The sequence below is a fragment of the Passer domesticus genome, chromosome Z (assembly GCF_036417665.1).
Source record: "Passer domesticus isolate bPasDom1 chromosome Z, bPasDom1.hap1, whole genome shotgun sequence".
Taxonomy (NCBI): Eukaryota; Metazoa; Chordata; class Aves; order Passeriformes; family Passeridae; genus Passer; species Passer domesticus.
In genome coordinates this window covers 20,525,166-20,546,449 of record NC_087512.1, presented here as the reverse complement: position 1 = coordinate 20,546,449, position 21,284 = coordinate 20,525,166, and the positions used below count along the sequence as shown (strand labels likewise).

General features: G+C 36.0%; 1 protein-coding gene across 1 annotated transcript in view; it reads left to right on the top strand.

Moving 5' to 3' along the window:
- ERCC8 (ERCC excision repair 8, CSA ubiquitin ligase complex subunit) overlaps positions 1-21,043 on the top strand; it is a 29,432-nt gene extending 8,389 nt beyond the window's left edge. The window contains exons 4-12 of the mRNA XM_064403562.1: positions 1,901-2,024; positions 3,657-3,738; positions 4,439-4,507; positions 6,968-7,034; positions 8,314-8,417; positions 9,444-9,568; positions 12,240-12,437; positions 18,889-18,975; positions 20,672-21,043. Of these exons, the coding sequence (XP_064259632.1) occupies positions 1,901-2,024; positions 3,657-3,738; positions 4,439-4,507; positions 6,968-7,034; positions 8,314-8,417; positions 9,444-9,568; positions 12,240-12,437; positions 18,889-18,975; positions 20,672-20,740 (925 nt within the window). The 3' untranslated portion in view covers positions 20,741-21,043. The remainder of the gene's footprint in view (positions 1-1,900; positions 2,025-3,656; positions 3,739-4,438; positions 4,508-6,967; positions 7,035-8,313; positions 8,418-9,443; positions 9,569-12,239; positions 12,438-18,888; positions 18,976-20,671) is intronic.
- The last annotated feature ends 241 nt before the right edge of the window (positions 21,044-21,284 follow it).

The following is a 21,284-nucleotide window of genomic DNA, read 5'->3' as shown; positions in this document are numbered from 1 at the left end:
GAAACATTGTTCTGCATCAACAGTTCAACTTGTTTGAGAGACCACATTGAGTTAAATAACATTTACTGTTGACCTGTATTCCTGACTAAGGAAGGAACCAATCTTACAAGTGTGAGGAGACAATTCGATAGGCAGTGGAGTTGCTAAAAATGGCACTTCACTTTTGAATTGAAGGCCCTCGTTCAGTCAAGAGTTTGGGTCTGTTTAACGACAAATCACAAATGTTGGATGGGATATTTTAAAGGTATGCCAACACTCATGTTTAGAAGAGCAAGTATGTATGGTTTTCTCCCTTCAGCACAATTCATTACACTTTGACGTAGCTTACAATAGTATGTAAGAATGTTGTCATGCATTTAGTTGTTTTGAATTCAACATCCTGTTGAGATGTCTTCTTTAATTCCCTTCAGAGGTGAATTCATTCTCCTTTGTGATGATCCACTCCTGCCTTTAAAAGGTAGTGTTATGCAGTGCTGCTGTAGACAAATTTAGGCCAGGCATAACTATGCTGAGAAGTGCATACTCTTTTATACATGGCAGTACTGAAGATCTGCATCTCTGTTTGCATAATGATACCCCTGCAATACTTACTGCTCTGGAGGCCAGGACATTTGATAGAGCAATGCAAAGATAAGAGCTGGAGTCATGAAATCTCGTTAACCCTTTTCTAGCTGCAGATTTGTCATAAGTACTGCATTTAGCTGGGGTGGGGTTAATTTTCTTCATAGTTTGTATACTAGTATATTTTGTACTTGTAACCAGTCTTGATAACACACTGATGTTTTAGTGAATGCTGAACAGTGCTTGGTAGTGTCAAGGCATTCACCATTCCTCACTGCCCCTTCAGGGAGTGAATGGTAAGCTATGAGGAAACAGCTGGAACCTCACTGACCAGAGACATAACTGATATTCCATACCATAAAATGTTATGTGCAGCACTCTAAGCCTATGCTAAGGGATTACTTTTCATCACTTCACTGGTTGGGGGTTTGTTTTGTTTGTTTGTTTTTCCCCTGGGTTCACAGGGTTTGTTTTGATTTTTTTCCCTTTCACTTACTAAAATGTATTTATCTCAATCCACAACTTTTCACACCTTCATCATCTGTATGTGCTCCCTCATCCCATTGCAGAGGATAGGATAAGCAAAAAGCTCGTTTTGGGCCCCTGAAGCTGGATCCATGTGCATCCAGCTCAGATATAAGTCGTCTACCAGGTATTTGAATGACATACATTTTTCAGAGCCTGGTCAGTTGAGTCTGTATCCTGGAGCTGTCAAGATTGGCTGTGCTGTCTGTTCTTTCTGCCACAGTCAATTATTAATTATATTGCTGTCTCTAAATATCTGCAGTTCAGTTGAAAGTTTCCTATTGTTCTTCCTCTTTGATTTCTGAATGCAAATATAAATTACTCTCAGTAACTTAGCCAACTGCTCTCTGGTGACTTTATCAGACAGAAGTTGCCAATGACTATGTAGCTGTAATTATTCATCAATACTAATGTATTTTTTTAACTCTGTGTGTGATTGTGTTTTTCAATGGGTCAATTTCTAAGAAGCGTAAATGATTTGTAGTATTAGGCCATTGCATTTAACATAAGATTTGTAAACATTGCAACGTAAATATTTCAAAATACTGTTTTTATACTTTATAACTGTCTTAAGATATGCTACAGTTACCATATTTTGAAAAGATAATGATCTGTAGTTTCTTGAAATTAAGACCCTTCAAAGTAATGAGTATTAGTTGAATGAAAATCAAGCCCACAAAAATACAGTTCTTCTTGAAAACCTCAGGACAAATTAAGAAAAATGTTCATGTTTTCAACTTGTTATCAAATACCAAGACAACTACAAGATGGTTATCAAAACTCTAACCAGTTGGAATATTTTCCTTGATTTTAGGAGTCATCCTGATGTACATAAATTCAGTGTGGAGACAGTCCAGTGGTATCCTCATGACACTGGCATGTTTACATCGAGCTCGTTTGATAAAACCTTGAAAATATGGGATACAAATACTTTGCAAGTAAGAGAGTTTCTACAGATTGCAACCTTCCTTGTGTACATTATTTATTGCATATCTGAAGTTCTCACAGAGGTGAACAGGACCATGCATCCTGAAGATGAAAACCAGCCACGTGTTGGAACTGTGGGTGCAGCAGTAGGATGCTGTGGTCCTGGCATTCATGTACACCTTGGTGTGTACCTGCCCATTTCTGAAGACCTGAATGTCTAAAGTGTAGGAGAACTTGGAACCCTTGGTATGGTTCCTTTCTGCTTTTGCTGTGAACAGGAATACAACTAGTTGAATTTTTGCTGGGTAAACCTGTCCAGCATGGTCTAGTCTGCAGTTCATTCTTGGGGATTGTTGAGTCTAATGGCAGTGGCTACTTATTTTTAATAACCAGCATCTAATAACCAGTACTTTTGAAGGACTGGTGGTCTTGGCATACAGGATCCAGGTCCAGAATTCTGCTGTTGTAAGCACTATAAACACAATTTCTAAAAATAAATTCTAAATTTCTAAATCAGTAGAGAATGAGAGAAGCCATTAAAACCACGCTAACTAATGTAACTGACATCAATAAGGTAAACAGATTATTTAGGAATTTATGTTGCTCTGATTCAATAATCCTGGCATTTTGTATTGAACTGATGGCTGTATTGAATTCATGGCTGTAGTTTGTCCTGTTCCCTATGAACATTTACATTGATTCGTAGTATCATTGATATGTAAATGGATCATAGGAATCCAGAATTTACTTTGATACTATTTGACTGCTATTTCACACATGGCAAAATAAATTTTTGAAAAGAGGTCTGTCATTCTAGGGACGTAATAGGGAACAAATTTTTAGCTTTTTTGGTTTGGCTTGGGGTTTTTTTATGGGTTTTGGGGTTTCTTTTAGATATAAAGCTATGTTTGCAGTTGCTAAATCTTATCATAAACAGTTAAGTTTCCAGATAGCTAGATAATTTTGTGACCATCTCTTGAAAGACACAGTGTACACATAAAAGTTATTGAATGATCTGTTCTGCCACTAAATGGTGTTTTTGAAAGTACAGACAACTCAGTTTTAAGAGATTTTTCATATACAGTATTTTAGAATGAGACAACAAAAGCAGTTTACCTGGAAGCAATTGTACTTATTAAAGTTAATATTAAAGTTTATTAGAATAAATACATTCCATTAGTTTTAAATAGTCATGAGGCAGATAATAGTTTTATATGGAACTGTTTTATTTTTTTTAGGAATTGAAAATAGTGTGTGGTATTCATGAATGAAAAGTGTCTTTAAACTTAGTCTGAAGTCCCTTCTTCCTGTTGACTTTATTTCCATATTATAAACTTTTTGTTTACTTACTAGCTTTATTAATTTTTGGTGATTGTAATAATTACTATTCATGCTTCTAATTTGTCAGTTTCATGGTCTGTCTTTTGGGTCATCTCTGAGCTCTGGTGCTATCCTGCTGTTGGAAACAGGCTTACTCTGTGATGTTTGTGTTATCTGGCTTCTAACCAGGGGAGTTATCATTACTGTGTAAATAGTAATATTTGTATTAGTCTTAGTTGTTGCTGTTACTTGAAAAATTATGGTGAGCATCTACATTCTGTTAATATATTTGCATTGTAATTAATTTAATATTTTATTATCAGCCTGCAGATATTTTTCACTTTGAGGGAACTGTCTATAGCCATCACATGTCTCCAGTTGCTACAAAGCATTGTTTAATAGCAGGTACGTATCTGTTTTTAAAAAGCAGATATATATATATATATTATATATATATATATATTAGAGAGAGAGAGAGAGAGAGAGAAGGTTTATAATAAGCAAGTAATATTTCAGTTGGGTTTTTTCCCTACTCTGTCTTATATTTACATAAATCAAGTCTTGATAAGATGTAAGTTTACTGGTACAATAAAATACTGTCCATTAGTTGGATGATGTCAATGAGAGTATCATATTTGTTCTTCTGAAATAATGCATCAATCACTTCTCCTTACTGATGAAATTCTTAGCTATAATTAGATTCTTTTATTCCATAAGTTATCATTTAAAGGTTATTAGATCCAAATATAGTAAATTTTGTGAATGGATCTGTGTATTGCTTACATGTACACAATTTAACTATGTTAGCAAAAAATATTTGAAGAGATATTTTTAAGTTTCCCAAGTACAATCCTGTTTACTTCCAGTTTCTAAATTTTGTTTGTTACATGGTAAATTTGTTTGGACTAAAAATGTAAATCTATTATTAGAAGCATTAAGCATGAAGCATCATATTAATAAAAGCATTGCTCTGACTGAATGAGCAGTTATGCAGCTAGCATTTTTCTTCTGTTTTTTTTTGTCATTGCTAAGATTTTTGTTGTTGTTGTTGTTGTTCTTTCAGATGCTGGGGGTTTTTTAACTGTCTTTGTTTCTCTTGTTACAGTTGGTACCAAAAGCCCCAAAGTACAACTCTGTGACTTGAAGTCGGGATCCAGTTCTCACATTCTGCAGGGTACTTTTTAGTCTGAAACATAAATGTTAAACAATAACTACTTTGAGTAAAAACAAGTCCTGTAAAGAAACAGTGTATACAATGTATTCTTTGTCAGTCACATGACTAATTTATTTGTAGCCAGTTGTGAAAGTTACACAGTGGCAAGAGGTTCTTCTGGGTGTTTTTCTAGAGCTAATGAATTGCAGAATACAACCATTAATCAATGAGCAGTTACTACTGATGTTTGGGCATTTTCATGGTCTAATCAATACCGATTACTATTTATTACATGGTTAAATGTAATCATTGGTTTGGGGGGTTATGGAGTGGTCAACAAGTGGTGTTTTACTTGGTCTTCCGAAAAGAAGACCAAGTAAAATGAGAGAAACTCCCCACCACCCCCCAGAAAAGAAACCAAAACAAAAGAACATTTCACTGCCTTTAAGAAAGTATCCCATGGAGGTGTTTGAATGGGTTTGTTTAGAAGTTTCTGATTTCTGTAGAACAAGCTTTCTGTAGAAGATTACCAAATAGTTTCATTTTCCTAGTTCAGTTAAATATAAGGTTTTATTGTTCCATAATCCATTACTTTTGGCACTCAATGAGAATTTGCCTTTGGTGGCCCATTTCTAATTTCTTTCTTTTAATGACTTTTCTGGAGTGCCAATATATATACACATGCTCAAGAGAAGGCAATCATGAGGCAAATCTTCATGCTTCAACTGTAGTGAAACATTAAGTCTCAAAGTCTCAAAGGAGCCTAGGTGATTTTTTTTTGTGATGCAGAGCTTAAGCTGTTAGACTTCTATGAACTGAATTGGCTGCAACAAGCATCTCATGTTCTGTTCCTAAAACCAAGAGCTCCAGACAGAGCAGTGACAAAAACAGTTCTCTAAAGATCCCATTTGGTTTCATCAGGGCTTCTTAATTTTGACACAAGAGTTAATGCTGTCCAGGCACAAGCTGCGTCGTGTCTTTGTACAGAGCCTGTAATACCCTGTTACCTCAAGTGCAATATTGGAGGAACAAGTGGAAGGAGAATATGTTATTGATTAGGCATAATCTAGTAATTCTTTGCAAAACTGAAGCAATCCGTGGTGTCTTGACCATATGTATGAATATTTTCACATAGGCGAACTCTGCAGCTGAAATGGAAGTATGTACATGGCTGTAGTTTAATTAATGGATCCCAAAAAAACTGCTCTGAGGCTTCTAAGTGTATCCTGTCGTACCTGTATATTGGAGGTTTTTCCTATTATCCTGATCATTACAGGGATTTGATTAATTCAGGTAATGGGAAAGCGTTTACTAGAGGATGCACCAGGAGCAAGGTGGTTCACACCACCTCTAAACTACATTAGCAAAAATGTATTTTATGATTTAGTTTATTTTTCAGCAATATGTTTCTGCTGTGACATGGAGCATGATTGCAGTCTTTCTATTTAGGACATCCTATCCTTCCCATTTTTTGTACTTATTTAACATAACTTACCAGGTTTTAAAGAGTGTGTGTGTGCATGTGTGTGTATAAAAAAAAACCCAAAACCAAAAAACATGTACATACACATACATACACATATATACACAAAAGGACCTTTCATATTATTGAGTCCAGCTCTTAACCCAGCATTGCCAAATTCACCACTGAATCGTAATCGTCTCTAAGTGGCACATCTGTACATCTTTTGCATATCCCCATGGGTAGAGGCTCAACCACTGCCCTGGGCAACCTGTTCCTGCCAAAATTTTATTTGGAAAGTATGGTAATTTTTCCTAACAGGCAATCAAAACCTCCATTGGTGCAACTTGAAGCCACTTACTCTCCTGTTGTGTGTTACTTGGGAGACTGACCTCCACCTGGCTACAGGTTTTTTCAGGTGGTTTTAGAGAGCAGTAAGGTCCCCTCAAATCTCCTTTTCTCCAGACTGAAAACCCCCAGCTCCCTCAGCTGTTCCTTGCTGCATGTGTGTTCAACACCCTTCACTAGTTTCATTGATACTTTAGGAGTTAAGGGAAAAAATACCACAAATTCAGGGCAAAACTATTAGAGGATAAAATGAGTAAAAAGTTTTAATTGTAAGTATGTAAGGTAGATATAGTTTAAATTTAACATTATTAAAGGATTTGAAGAAAAATAAATGGCAAGTTCCTTCCATGTATGAAAATAACAGTGCTGCACAAAAAGCTGTGATTGAGCTGTAATGTGTTCTTAATGGGTAAAACTGTCTTTATTATCAAAAATTATACACATACAATACTGTGTATCACTTTCTGCTCACTGCAGTCCCACTCAAGAAAGAAGAAGAAAGAGAAATAACTTCTGTCCCAAAATAATATAGTTTCACAAAATTTAAATTGAAGTTACAATTCAAATTATTATTCTGGCTTGGTGAATCCTATGCAACTAAATATTTGCTTTTACTTTCAGTTATCTACACAAAATGGTGTGTATAATTAGCTTTTTCTTGTAATTCTTAGGTCACAGACAAGAAGTATTGGCAGTGTCTTGGTCCCCACGTCACGAATATGTTTTGGCAACAGGAAGGTAAGGATGTTGCTGAACTGTTAAATGCACTTGAATATTAGTCAGTAAAAATTTTATACATTCTTTAGGCAGACTTACTTCAATTCAAATGCACTTCTGGAGTTAATTTTCTTTTGTTGACTTTTACCTGTTGACAGTTTTATAGCTTTTCCCTAGCAAAAAGAAACCTGAGGAGCTGTCAACAAGTCATGCTTATTTTAAGTTTGTTAAGTTTTTAAGCAAGTTTGTACAGAGTTTTGAAACGCTAACTGTAACTACTGATATAGGAAAATGGTAGAATATTAAGAAGTTACTCACTTATTTACTGTTTATTAGTGTGTGGATTGCCAATCCATATTGTAATAAAGTAAAAAAATTATTAGCTCAGATTACCATTCTGGTAATCACACTTAGTTATGTCAAAAGTAATAGCTTTGGTAGCTTTTTGATGTAACTTTCCAGGCAACAGTAATTCAGTGAATATAGATTGTATGTTGATATTCCTGGGCTTTTTTTTGTTTTCGCTCTAGACATTTTTAATGTTAAAAAATCCTCTTGGCTATTCTACAACTTTCATGTATGTTAGCTTTTGATTATAGTGTGACCTTTCTCTTCTCATTTTTTAGATGCTGTTGTTGTTTTTCTTTTGCAGAGAACAACAACTAGTTCATAAGTTTAGTGGAATGGCTGTTTTATAAGTTTAGTGAAGTTACCAGATTTGCAAACCTTTGGTTTCTGAAGTCAGACTTTTGAAAGGCTTATCACAGCTGGAAAATGTTTTAAAAGTGTGTTGTTTAGGGATTGCTTTGTTTGTTTGTTTGTGGGGTTTTTGTTGTTGTTTGTTTTGTTGTAGCAGATGAAAAATTGTTTGTAGACAGCTTCTGTACCAGTTCGTCTGTGATAACAAAAGCCCAAATTCTCAGACCACTATTACAGACAATACTGGTGTCTGTAACTATAGTTTAGGCAACAGAAGTATTAGCAAATTTATTCTCAGGCTCTGTGTGTGTGCAAGGGTGTTATGTTGTAATCAAAGGGACAAGTGTATGGTGTTACAGATGACGATTCACTCTTAGGTCCTGATGGTGTACCGGTAGAAGTTATATTAATACATGTTAATGAAAGTCTGAAGTCTGCCTTAAAATATTTTAATGCAATTCGTTGACTTGAGTGTGCCAACATGATGAGTGGTTCAGAATAGTTGCTGGACCAAGATGAATGCCCGGTGTGTTGACCACAGACAGTTCTTGAACTGTAGTACACTCAATTTCCCTAATTTTAGCAAATCTGTTTTTCTTAGTGCTGATGGTAGAGTAAAATTATGGGATGTGAGGCGAGCTTCTGGATGTCTAAGTACACTTGATCAGTACAATGGAGAAAAGTCCAAAGCATCTTCTGAGGCAGGTAATACAAAATATAACTGGTGGTAATTCATACGTAACTAGAGTCATTCTTATATTTCATGAATGTTTTGAATACTCCCCAGCAAGGGGAGTAGTGATAATCCAGTTGTTATTTAGTACATAACAGAGGCCATTCAGCTTTGTTCAGTTACTTCTGTTACAGAGTCAGTGTTTGTTGTTTGGGACCTTGTTTAGAGAGATTGCCTTAACAATAGCAGTGTATCTATTCTAAATGGCTTTCCTCTAAAGAGGAAAATTCTGTAATCTTTGTGTGAGTGGAAGAATTTATTTATGCTGTGGATTAGACTTTATATAAATATGAAATTGATTTAAATTTAAAAAATTATTGAGAGGAAAATGTACTAAAGAAAGTTAGTATTTCGTCAAAAAAGAAGAAATACTGTTTAATGAAAAACAAAATTTGATGTCACTCCAAAGATAACTAGTGCCACTCCATATATTTCTTTGAAAAACATGTTGACTTGTTCAATCACAACATCTTTCTTTTCAACTCTATTTTCATCAGACAGGTTCAAGATGATTTTTTGGTTATCTAATACCAATTGTATAAGCTAGGGTATTTCATTTATTGAAATGTGTATGAACTAAACCAATAGCAGGTAATAATTATTTTCTACTAAAATCTTTAAAAAGCAGTTCACACTTCTACCTGAAAGGTATGTCTAAATTTGCTACTGCAGTATAGTACAGAGAGACCTTATCCTGACTGCTTCAGAGCTGACCAAAAACTGCAGTGTGTTGTTGAGGGTATTGTCCAAGTGCCTCTGGAACACTGACAGGCTGGGGCCGTCAACAACTGGATGATAGATTGAGCAGAACTGGCCCTTGAACTGCACCCTGAGGAGCACTGCAGGTGGCCCGATGCTCTTATAAACAAAATATTAAATTATTTTTAACTGAATGTTACTATTTAAACAGCACTATCAGTGCTCCACATTGAAGTAAAAATGTATACAAAGTAGTAACTTTTCTGTAGAAAGCTGAGACAGCTCTTTTTCCCCGGCAGCAAACACTGCTCACAATGGGAGGGTTAATGGTTTATGCTATACAAATGATGGACTTCACCTGCTAACCATTGGTACAGATGATCGGATGCGACTCTGGAATAGCTCCACTGGAGAAAACACCTTAGTAAGTTTTCAAGGAACTTTCACTTTCATTTTATTTTAAGAGATTTATAATTTTTGTAGTTGTTAGTAGAACTTGGATTTAATTTTCATAAAAGATGTAGTTGCTCAATTTCATCACTAGAAGATTTGTTGAACATTTTTTGCTTCCAAATTTCTTTTCTTCTGCTTACTGTGAAGAAAAAGAGTATGAAGAAGCCTAATCTACTTAAAGGTTGAATATGGTAACTCTTAGGTTCATGAATTTGAGAGTATAGCTATAAGCATTTCATACAGTGATAAAAACTTGAATAAGCAGTGACTGTTGGTAGAAAGATTTGGGTTTTCTAAAGTGTTAGTTGCCAATGTGCCATAGAGCAGTTGGCATACCTGAGAGTTTCACTGGCTGCCTGGCTTTCTTACAAATCTCTTTCTGTTTTTGTGGAATCTCTCCTGTGAAGTTGCATGGCAGTATTAAAAATACCTATTCATCCATCCTTCGAGATTTGTGTTGGAAGCACACAGCATCAGGAATGAGGGGTGGGAAATGTGTTAAACCTCTACTGATATTGCAGTCTTTTCAATGGCTTTTGGATGTTTTTGTTCTGAAGGTTCTTGTTTTAATTTTCTGTTCAATAAAAAAAAATACTTTTCTTTGTTTATTTTGAAAGAAGAACAACCTAGGTAAGTCAGTGTCCATGGAATTTTAGTCAGCTGTAATTATGGTCTGTCATTGCTGTCAGGAAAGAAAGAAATTTTGTTATACCTCAGAAATCTTTTAATTCTGCTGCTTAGTTTCAGAACAGAGCAAAAATAATTCCATGTAGATATTTAAATAAAAAGACTTCTCTCCATCCTACCTGTATTTGCTATCTTGCTCTCAGTACCTCATACATAAACATGTTCCTGTCTTCAAATCACCACCACCAGAGTTTTGTCACTCTCCTGTTACCAGCTGGATCACTGTTTTTTTGCTTTTTCTATGCTTGTTAGTTCATTGACTTGTTTCATAGGCTATTTTACAGTTTTCTAATCTGGTGTGGAATAGCTTGACCCTGCTTTGGTTCTTAAAGTTCAGAGTTGTATTGTTCAGAGTACTGTATTTTCACATACTGCCCAGAGGTTTTGCTTAAAATAATTTTAAGGCATCAGCAAACAAATAAATGCATGTACAAGTAATACAAGTTTACATCGTAGTCCTTTTATTTCCCTGACTAGCCCATCCTTTTGACCTAAATATTTCTTTTCTTTATATTTCAAAACATAGAGGAACTAAGCCATACATGTGATTTTCTTTTAACAATGTCACTGTTGTGTACAATATTAGCAAAACTTTGTTTTAATCTTAAATCTCCCTACCTAAAACTGAAGGCCTAGAGTTAAGAAAGAAAAAAATTCCAATTGTGAAATCTTTTGACTATAAGCTAAGAAATTTGTGAAGTTCATCATATGAGTATTCCAACACAATGCATTTTCTTCATGAAAATGTTAAAATTGTAATGCTTTAATTAAATTTGTTTAGAGGAAGGGTACACTGTTTCCATGAATATATTTCTCTGTCTCTTTATAAATACACTTTTGATGTCTGATAGAACTTAGACTAATATAGCTAACTGGAATATTTCCAAACATGTTTGGAAACTTCACTTTCAATCTTTTTATGAGTTTTTTATCTGTATAAAACTTGTCAAGAACTTAAAACTCTATGAAACTGTAGCTTGAGACATTAGTACAGGTGCTTTTATGCTACTTTAATTTGAAAGACTTCCCTTACACCTCACTACTAAGGTCCTAGAAATTTTTCCTATTAAGCTACCCTGGGTGAAAATAGTCCAGTATTTTTTTGTTGAACTTGTAAATAATTCCATTGTCTTGTACCTTTTGTTACTAATATTGTTGCTCCTACTGTTTGTTTTTTTATTGCTATTTCCAGTAAATTGTTCTTATCTCAACCCATGATCTCTGCCTTTTGTGCGTTTAATCTGAGGCAGGAGGGTGGGTGTACTGAATTGAAAATACCATTCCTAAACCACAACAGGTGGTAATTCCTGAGCCATGTCTAATTTCAGTGAGGGTTTAGATACTTGATGCAGATCTGGCATGAAGCAGCCTGTGTAAATCCTGTTTCTTAGTGTGGAGTTGCTAATTTTTAGCCTTCCCTTCCCTTCCCTTCCCTTCCCTTCCCTTCCCTTCCCTTCCCTTCCCTTCCCTTCCCTTCCCTTCCCTTCCCTTCCCTTCCCTTCCCTTCCCTTCCCTTCCCTTCCCTTCCCTTCCCTTCCCTTCCCTTCCCTTCCCTTCCCTTCCCTTCCCTTCCCTTCCCTTCCCTTCCCTTCCCTTCCCTTCCCTTCCCTTCCCTTCCCTTCCCTTCCCTTCCCTTCCCTTCCCTTCCCTTCCCTTCCCTTCCCTTCCCTTCCCTTCCCTTCCCTTCCCTTCCCTCCCCTCCCCTCCCCTCCCCTCCCCTCCCCTCCCCTCCCTTCCCCCTTAAAATTGATATTAAGATGTGTAAACTTTATTGAACATAAAAATAATTCTCTGCATAGACATCTGTACTTTGAAATATCAAGAGATATATTAACATAATCCAAAATTAATTTTATTGCTTATTAAACATGAAGTAAAATTGACCTTTTAATATAATTTCCTGGGGTTTTACTTAATAGCTGACTATGTAATCTATGTGATCTTCCATTTTGCAGGTGAACTATGGGAAAGTCTGTAATGAAAGTAGGAAAGGACTCAAATTTGCCATCTCTTGTGGCTGTAATCCAGAGTTTGCCTTTGTTCCGTATGGAAGTACCATTGCTGTTTATACAGTTTTCACAGGAGAGCTGATAACTATGCTTAGAGGGCATTATAGTACTGTCAACTGCTGTGTGTTTCAACCTCATTTTCAGGTAAGTAAAATACAAGCAGTATTCTAGACAAGAAGGAATATTTATACAGATGACATACCATTTGCATTATAAAAGCTTTTTCCGGGATATGCTTTAATCAAATATCATAAGAAGGAGTATTGTGGCTTATGTATCATCCAGGAAAAATTTAGTTAAGTTTTTGGGTTGACATTTTCTGGATTAGGTTCCTTCCACTGCTTCTTCTGTCTCACATGTGTAACTTCTCAGTATACCTTTAGTAAGTTTTTGGCTTGTGTAATCATTAATAAAGTGTATGTATGAAGGCTTTTGTTTTCTGTAAAACTGAAGAGGAGTTGTCTTTCTCAGAGATATCTGAGACTAATCACATTAAGAAAAAATGTGAAGTGCATTAATACTGCTGTGAGTACTGGGAAGGCTCTCAAATACTTTGCTAAGGTGATCTTGCTCAAATGCCTGTAGTTACACTTTGGATAAAGTGCTGATGACATGGTGAGATTCTTGAATTAATGAGATAACATTTCAACTGAGAAATAACCATAGCATTACAGGGACTCATGGTACTGACGGATTTATTTTTTCCCTTCTTCTCTGCATTTTTCTTTTCCTATCTCCTCTGGTATATTTTTCTTTTGTAATAAAAGAGTTATGGATAACAAAAGTTAATTTGCTATGAGATACTTCAGAACAGATTGCTCATATTGCATGCCTTGTGCCAAGAGCAGAATGGATGATAGTATGGATTTTCAGGCCATTACGTAGTGCCCTCATGTATCAAGGATCGTACTTCATGTCCCAGCTCTGCCTTCCTTGCCTGCTGTTTCTGAGTATCTGGCAGAAATATTTGAGGCAGAAATATTTGAGGCAGAAGGAGTGTGTAGATGTCTTTTCATAACCTCTCATATGATGCATCACATAAGTGACTCTGGTAGCTTCTGCTTTGTGTCCAGTAGCTTTGATTGAATCACTGAGACTGTATCACTGAGACAGATTTCACTGAAAATGGTGGACACCTTATGGACATGTGGTAGACCCAAAGCTAATAAGCTTTGCTAGATCTGGAAGGTAGTTCTGATATGAGTAGTCAGTGAGATACATGGACTGCAATATTCACATTGTGGCTAAAGCACATCTTTCCCAGAACATTCTTGAAAAGCTTTTTGTCTTTTCAAGAATAGTTTCCCAACAAAACTTCTAGTGTATTTATATAAAGTTATCTTTGGTGTTCTTTTTGATAAACTGAAGAGGTGAGGTTAATTAGGTCTCTCTGTAAAACATGTTTTACTTGTTTTACATGTGGTGTCTCTATCTTGACATTTAAGATCCATGGTAAAGGATCACTCTTGTATGCATATGTATGCACACAAGAACTACATCAGTCACTAGAAGTTTGTGATGTTAACAACTTCATTTGCTAATCTAATGTGACTCCTGATTCTCTTTCAGAAGCACCCTTTTCCAGAGTTCAGTTCTGTACTGCAGAAATGTGACTGGATTTTCTTTTTTCGTAAATGTTGTGCTTTTCCTTATATTAAATAGTTAGTCTGAGAAACAACATTGCTATATGTCATGGTTTGACACTGGCTTAATACCAGGCACCCAAAAGAGTTGTTTGCTTACCCTCTTCTGCTACAGTTGGGCAGAGGAGAGAGAAAAAAAGAATTAACGAAGGGCTCATAAGTTGGGGTAAGGATTGGGAAAAAACATTCTAGGGGCACATCAGTTTCAAATATAAAGGTAGGAAGTAAATTTATTATTAACAGAGTCATGGGAGGATAATGAGAAGTAAAATAAGCCTTTAAAACACCTTTTTGTCCCTCACCCCCTCGCTTATTCCCTCTGACAGTGCAGGGAGGCAGGGCATGGGGGTTTGGTCAGTTCATCACTGGAGATCATCTTCTGTTCACTCAGGGAGAGGAGTCTTTTCTTGGGCATGCTGTGGGGTCCCTCCAACAGGCAAACAGTTTTCCCAAAAACTGGTGTGGTGTGGGTCACTCGTCCACAGGGTGCAGTCCTCTAAGGATAGGCTGCTCTGCTTTGGAAGCAAGGGCTCTCTGTCTCTGGAAGCAGGAGCCCTTTTTTCTGGACAGGTCACCCACTAGGCATCCACCCGCTCCAGCATGAGCACTTTTCCCACGGGCTGCAAGTGGATCTCTGCATCTCCTGCAGACTTCATGCATTACAGTGGGACAGCCTGTTTCACCATGGTCCTTACCACAACTTGTGGAGGAATCTCGGCTCCAGCACCTGGAGCATCTCCTCCCCCTCCTTCTCACTGACCTTGGTGTCTCCATGTTCTTTTCCCTCACATGTTCTCCCCTCCTCCTCTTCTCTATCTAGAAGAAAAGCTGCTGCCCGTAGGTACCACTGCCCACAAGTTCTGCTAATTCCAAGATTCCTGCAGGATCCCGCAGTGCCGAGTTGGTCTCAGCTGGGTTCTGTGTTGGGGAGATGTTCACCGTGTTTTCGCCGTTGCCGTGTGGCTGCACCACCACACGTGAACAGCGTGGCTGCCGTGGTGCTGCTGCTGTTTAACAGCTCACCTCCTGCAGGCTGCCGCGAAGGGGAAGCCGCTGCTGCCCCTGCCCTCTGCCCACGGCACGGCTGGCATGGGGCAGGGGCCAGGCAGGGGGAGGCCACGGGCCGCACCCAGATGGTGGTATCCATGATGCCTCACCACCCCAGGGGAAAAAAATGCATGTGTGCTGTTTTGATTTTCTTCTTAAATGTCATCACAAAGAGAGGCATTACCAACCTTTCTAATTGGGCCAGCAGCATGTCCATCTTCAGAGCCTTCAGAGATTGGCTCTCTTGGACATGGTCAAAGCTTCTAGGTGCTTCTCACAGAAGCTACCCCTGTGGCCCTCCCCCACTACCAATAAACCAGGCCATGCCAAATCCACGCACCTAATCAGGATGTTAACACCAAAGGTAGTGCTACTGTTATTTTCACTCACATGTACTTCCAAGTATCTTATCCTATCTTGACACAATTAAGTGTCAAATCAGTCTTTATGTGATTCCAATAGAAATTATGATTTTGCCAGTAAAATTTCTTTCCTGAGAATGTAATATTGTTTGTAAAATTTATAGACACCTCTTCTATTTTACTCTCTCAAGCATTATTAAATCAATATGCTGCAAAGTTATTCACAACTGTACATTTGTATTTTGTTACTAGTTTTAAGTAAAATCACTTTTGCTTAACAAAACGTGCTCTATTGCAAATTCTTTTGAGTGATATTTATATATCTATATTTTAACTCTACAGTAACTTACTCATTTAATAATCTTTTCCATTGTCATGTTTAGGATTTAAAAATGTCAGTTCATTCTTGTCTGTATTGTTCTGCCTTTTTTTTTTTTCTGAATGGCATATCAGCTCACTTTCAGCTTTGGAATTTTTAAATACATATCAAAACATAATTAGCAAGCTAGAAGTTTTCCTTGATGGTTCTTCTAAGTCTTTGTCATGTAAGCTATGTACACAGTGGTGGAATGTGTAGCAGTGGCTTTGTAACTTTTTTGTTACTTGTTAGCACTTAATTGGACTTTAGGACGCTGTGTTCATGAGAAACAAGATTACATATTTCTGTAGTTTTGGCCATTTCCATCTAGTATTCTCTGTCGTTGTTAAGTGTTCTTCATATTAACAGTCTTATAAACTTTTCCTGCTGTCTTTAACCCTGGTGACTGATTTGTGTCATACCCATCCTCAAATCTGGTCCTTAGATTTTTCTCACTATTTTTTACTGTGTTCAGAATTCCTTATTAATATTGATTGCTGTCAGTCCCTCATGTTGTTTCTGTTCATTAACTGCATTCTAATTGCTATCTTTGTATGTACCTCATAACTAGAATAGGCTCTAAGAATAAACTTAAACTTTGCACCAATTAAGTAATTGAGATGAGAAGTGTCTTATGTTTGCTTGGAACCATATAATCAAACGTGATCACTGATAACCAAGCAGCTAGCTATTTGAAATTCAATTATACTAGTCTTTATCTGTTCTTATCCAAATTAATTAGCATGTTCATGTAACATACCTTTTACTTTTGAGGTACAGTACGGAGCTGTCTCCAGAGAATGGTATGAGCTTTAGTTAATATGTGTGTGTATGTATGCCTTTTCTGATCCTAGGAACAGAACCATAAAATCCACTATATTATTGTTTGCCTATACTGTTCTTACGTAAATATCTGTCAAGTTAATAAGATGTTAGACTGCTTGAGTAATAAGAACTGCAGAATTTGGGCCTTTAATAAGAAGCATTAATTTAATAGGAGGTCAGTAATTTCAAGGGTGGTGTGGAAGAGAAAATCTTCGTTGTGCAATGTCTTAGATGATGTTTACAGTTGGATCTAAAACACTAGATACCAGTGTGCCATATTATCTGCTTAGAATGATTTAAATAAACAAACAAGACCTATGTTTCCCTTTCAGAAAAAGAAATTGCATAAATCATCATGTATGAATGACATGTCATAAAATAGTAGGTATGCAACAGGAAGCAATTTTTATTTAAATCATACTGCTGCTCATACTGTTCAAGAAATGCTAGTGACATCTGCAAAGGTATTTGGCAAATGCAGTAGTAGGCTATTACGCAAAGTTAACTGAAAATTAAATTAGGTTTTATTTGCACTCGTTCCACATATTGTACTATAAACATGCATACAGCATGTTTGTAGTGCAATATATGTGTCTGTCTTGTATTATAACATAATTCTACGTAGAGGTCACTAGCTCTTCTTTTGACTGACTTATGGTGTGAGTCACCAGTTCAGATAGTAATAATTAATTGTAAGCATTGCTTAATGCTGTGGATATTAGCTTAAGATCTTGCCATACCAGGATCAGAAAGTGAGACAAGTGGTAAAAATAATTAAAATGGAAGGATGCGGCTGTGACATTGCTCATAAGGAGATATTTTGGCATAGAAAGATCTTTTAAAGTTCCTAGTGATATTCTATATTCTATCAAAGACAGAAGACCCAAGTAGACTACTGCTGACAAAATAAAGTAGAATTTGACCTATTCTTTGGTGTACCATTCTTCTTTTAAGCAAGTTAAGTAGAATGGTTATCTCTGTTAAAATTGTAAACTCTAATCTTGAATGTTTTTTATGCATGAACAACTTCATGCATAATACCAATTTTTGAAAAGTGTAGCAGCTCGCTTGAATAGAATTACCCACATAAATGTTTATAGGAATAGAGCATTACATTTCTGCACCAAATGTCAACATAATTCATGCTGTTCAAATTATATATAAATTATATAGGAAACTTCCTGCAAAGACAGACCTGTGATAATATACTGAGCTTACATTGAATCAACATACTCATAATGTGCACATATGCAGAGAGTTGCTAGTTTAGGTGTAAAAGCCAGTGTACTTAAAGCAAGGCTTTCATACTTCATACTGTCAGCCTGAGTACCACAAAAAAAACCTATGTGTCTCACTCAGGCAGTTTAAATACATGACAGCACTCAAGTGTTGTCAGACATCACATGTAATGTGATAGGCAGGAATATAATTCAGTATTGAAGACATATGAGAATATCTTCATACCTGTTAATTTAAGTAGCACATTGGAAAATACAAGTGTTATAGGTGCAAAATTTACTGCAAAGATGGTGTTAGTATTTCTCACCAGTATAATTTTTTCATCTTAAAGTGACAGAGAAGTCTGTATTTCCTTTAGTACAGAACTACAGAACTGTTCTTTAGTACAGAACAGTAAGAAAATTAAGATATATTTGACTTAGAGCTATTTGTGTAAGGACTGTTTGTTGCCATGTGTTACAGGGCACCTTGTGCAATGGGATCTCAGTCCTTAGTCATTACCATAATAACTAATAAGAGTTATTTGTATTAAAAGTAATAAATTCTTTTTGATCCATGCCTTCCCAACAGGGTACAAGCCTCATACTGCACTGTACTTTTTCTTTTCCTTCCCTACCCATACTGAAACTACATTTACTTAATACTTTTTTGTTCCATACATATTCTGTTTTCTGGTGTATATTACTAGATTCTTGATTCTTCTGAGTTTATTAATGGTTTTAATTATAATATTTGTCTTTTTTCTTGTTTGTGTGGGTTTTTTCAGTTTTTTTTTTACTTGTCCATAAACAATCTCCTAAAGTGCCTAAGTGTTAAAATAGGTGTCTTTTCAGGAGATAAGAGAGAGGGAAAAAGAAAAATTTATTTAAGCAATACAGTTCATTTCAATGTGGTTTTGCTGTTTTGGTGAGCAATCTGGGAAAAAAATATAAAAACATACTAATTTTGTTTTGGTATATTATTTAAAATACTACTTATCCAGATTTATAACATAAATTAAAAATTTACTATTTGCCTTTATTTTAAAATAATATTCACTATCTTTTTTTCTGCCCAGTATGGTATCTGTGTCACTGTTCAGTAAATTTGTGTGAAAGTAACTTTTGCTTATTTTTTAACAGGAACTTTATAGTGGTAGCAAAGACTGCAATATCCTTGCATGGATACCATCTCCACGAGAGCCAGTTCCTGATGACATTTCTGAAAAGGTAGTGAAATTTTGAGTTTGAACTGTACTTTTTTATGGCTGTTATATTTGGGCAGATTGTGTGGAAAGTCAATATAAAGTACATGATTCACCACCAACATTTTTAACAATTTATAATTAAAGGAGAATCACCTATTATTTCTGTTCAATATTTTGATTCTTGTAGGGTTTTGAGAAGACATTTTCTCTTGTAGTCTAGTAAAATCTTTTGCAGGTTGCTAGCTTCCTACTTAGTAGTTCATGTCATTTGACTGTGGGTCTTTCAAATTCTACTTCTTTAATTTCCTAACTGCTTTCTGCAGTCTGTACTGTTTTGGAATTGTAGAGGTGCTAGATTGTATTTTAAATTGTTTGAGAATATACTGCCTATTAAGCAGTAAGATTAGGGATACCACACATCATGCGCAAATATTTTTGATGTGAAAATGTAATAAAAGAGTTTGTAAATATGTTTATTTTTGTGCCCAAGGCAAGACATTCAGGATGATTCCAGGGAAGATCATATGTAAGACTGTTTTCTAGCAGAGTACTTTCTCTCTCTTGGACAAGAAATATTTCAGTGAACAGCCTGAGTGGGAAAAAGTTTATATTTAAATTAACTGAAACCATTAACAGGATCAGAGTATGGCAAACAGTGCTGATGTTGAGAAATGAGGTTGTATTAATGTTTTGGCCCATAGCATGTGAAAATTACAGTTTTTAAAATTTCAGCATCATTCCATTTTAGATGGAAAAATTATAAGAAGCATAAAATTGTTGTAACATATGCTTTTTGTAAGTTTTTTATTTTAAAACTATTCTGCACTTAAGCAGAGAAGAAAAATATAGTTCCAAAGGTTTGATACCCTAAACCCAAATTGTGTTGACCTGAAATTAACATTTTTGCTGTGAAAATTTTGATGTAAAGAAATTGGATTTTTCTTAGTCTGAAAAACAACCCACAGCAACAAGATTATTTACTTAGCTCTGATTAGAACTGCTCCTTTAAATTTGACACAGTAGCAGTATGTAATATATGCCATTGTTTTGGAATCTGTTAAGCTACAGCTGCTGTTTGCAAATGCTGTGGATGAGCCCTGTAGATGAGATGTCTCTGTAAGAAGCTGTTTTGCTGTCCACAGGCCATTAATTCATGTTTCCTCTCAGGTGCTAGAATAGGCATTTGAGTCTTGTATGACTAGAATCTGAACCCAGAATAGAAGTAAACAAGAAAAGAAATTTACCCTAAGTCACTGAGATTCAGTGCATTGCATAGCTACAAAAACCCTTTAGCTGGACCCTGGTGGGGCTGAGGTGAGAAATATTTCTTGGATGTGGGTAGAGGCCAGGGCTGCTTCCTGAAACTGTAATGCTAAGTTATGTTGGGCCGAGGATATTGTGATATAAATTAAAGCAGTGGCACAAAATAAACACTGTTATAATATTTGTTACATTTTTTACCAAATATTTGCAATACCTCCAGTCAGTCCTCCAGATATTTTATGCTGAAATTGAAATACAGTACTATTTCTTTTCATAATTTATCATGTCTCAAATCAGCAGAATGTCTAAAAAAGTAGTTAAAGATAATCCAGTACTGATGAGAGATAGAATAGTTTGCCTACATGTAGTCATTTAAAAAGTGCATTTAGCTTTGCCCTTATTTGATTATAGTATTTTTAATTAAGCAAAACACTGAGAATTTTTATTTTCCCTAGTCTCTGCCTCAACAACATGTAAATCCAGCATATGAAGACGCATGGAGCAGCAGTGATGATGAAGGCTGAATTTAAATTATGAGCAGATATAAAATTATGAGCTGACATTCAGGCACTGCATTCATGGACTTTTACAGAATTGGACATTGTTGGAATTATCACAACTGGATTTTAGGTACAGTTGTGTTAGAGCAATGTCTTTCAGAAATAAGTTTCCACTGTTCTCTGTGTTTCTTTATCACTGTAAAGTTGAATCCAAAGAATTACTTTTTCATACTTGCTGACTTTTGTACTTACACATTGGTATACTTTATTCAGTGTTGAACAACTGTTAAAGAAAAAATAAAAGCCCTTGGGACCAGTCAAAATCAACATTGTTTCTGTTATCTTTAGTACATGAGGAGATAATCCGTTCATTTCCAAAACACGTTACAGAGGATTTTCCATGAAAGCGGGGCAGCTCAGAAATACTTCCAACTTACTTTTATCAGTGTCCTGAAGGAATAGATTGTATCAATTTTCAAGTGCTTCTGTGCTGTGGGAGTCAACAGATGTTTGCACCCGTTCTTCTTGCATTTTCAGTTTTGCATGTTTTTCCATAAATGCAGCATTC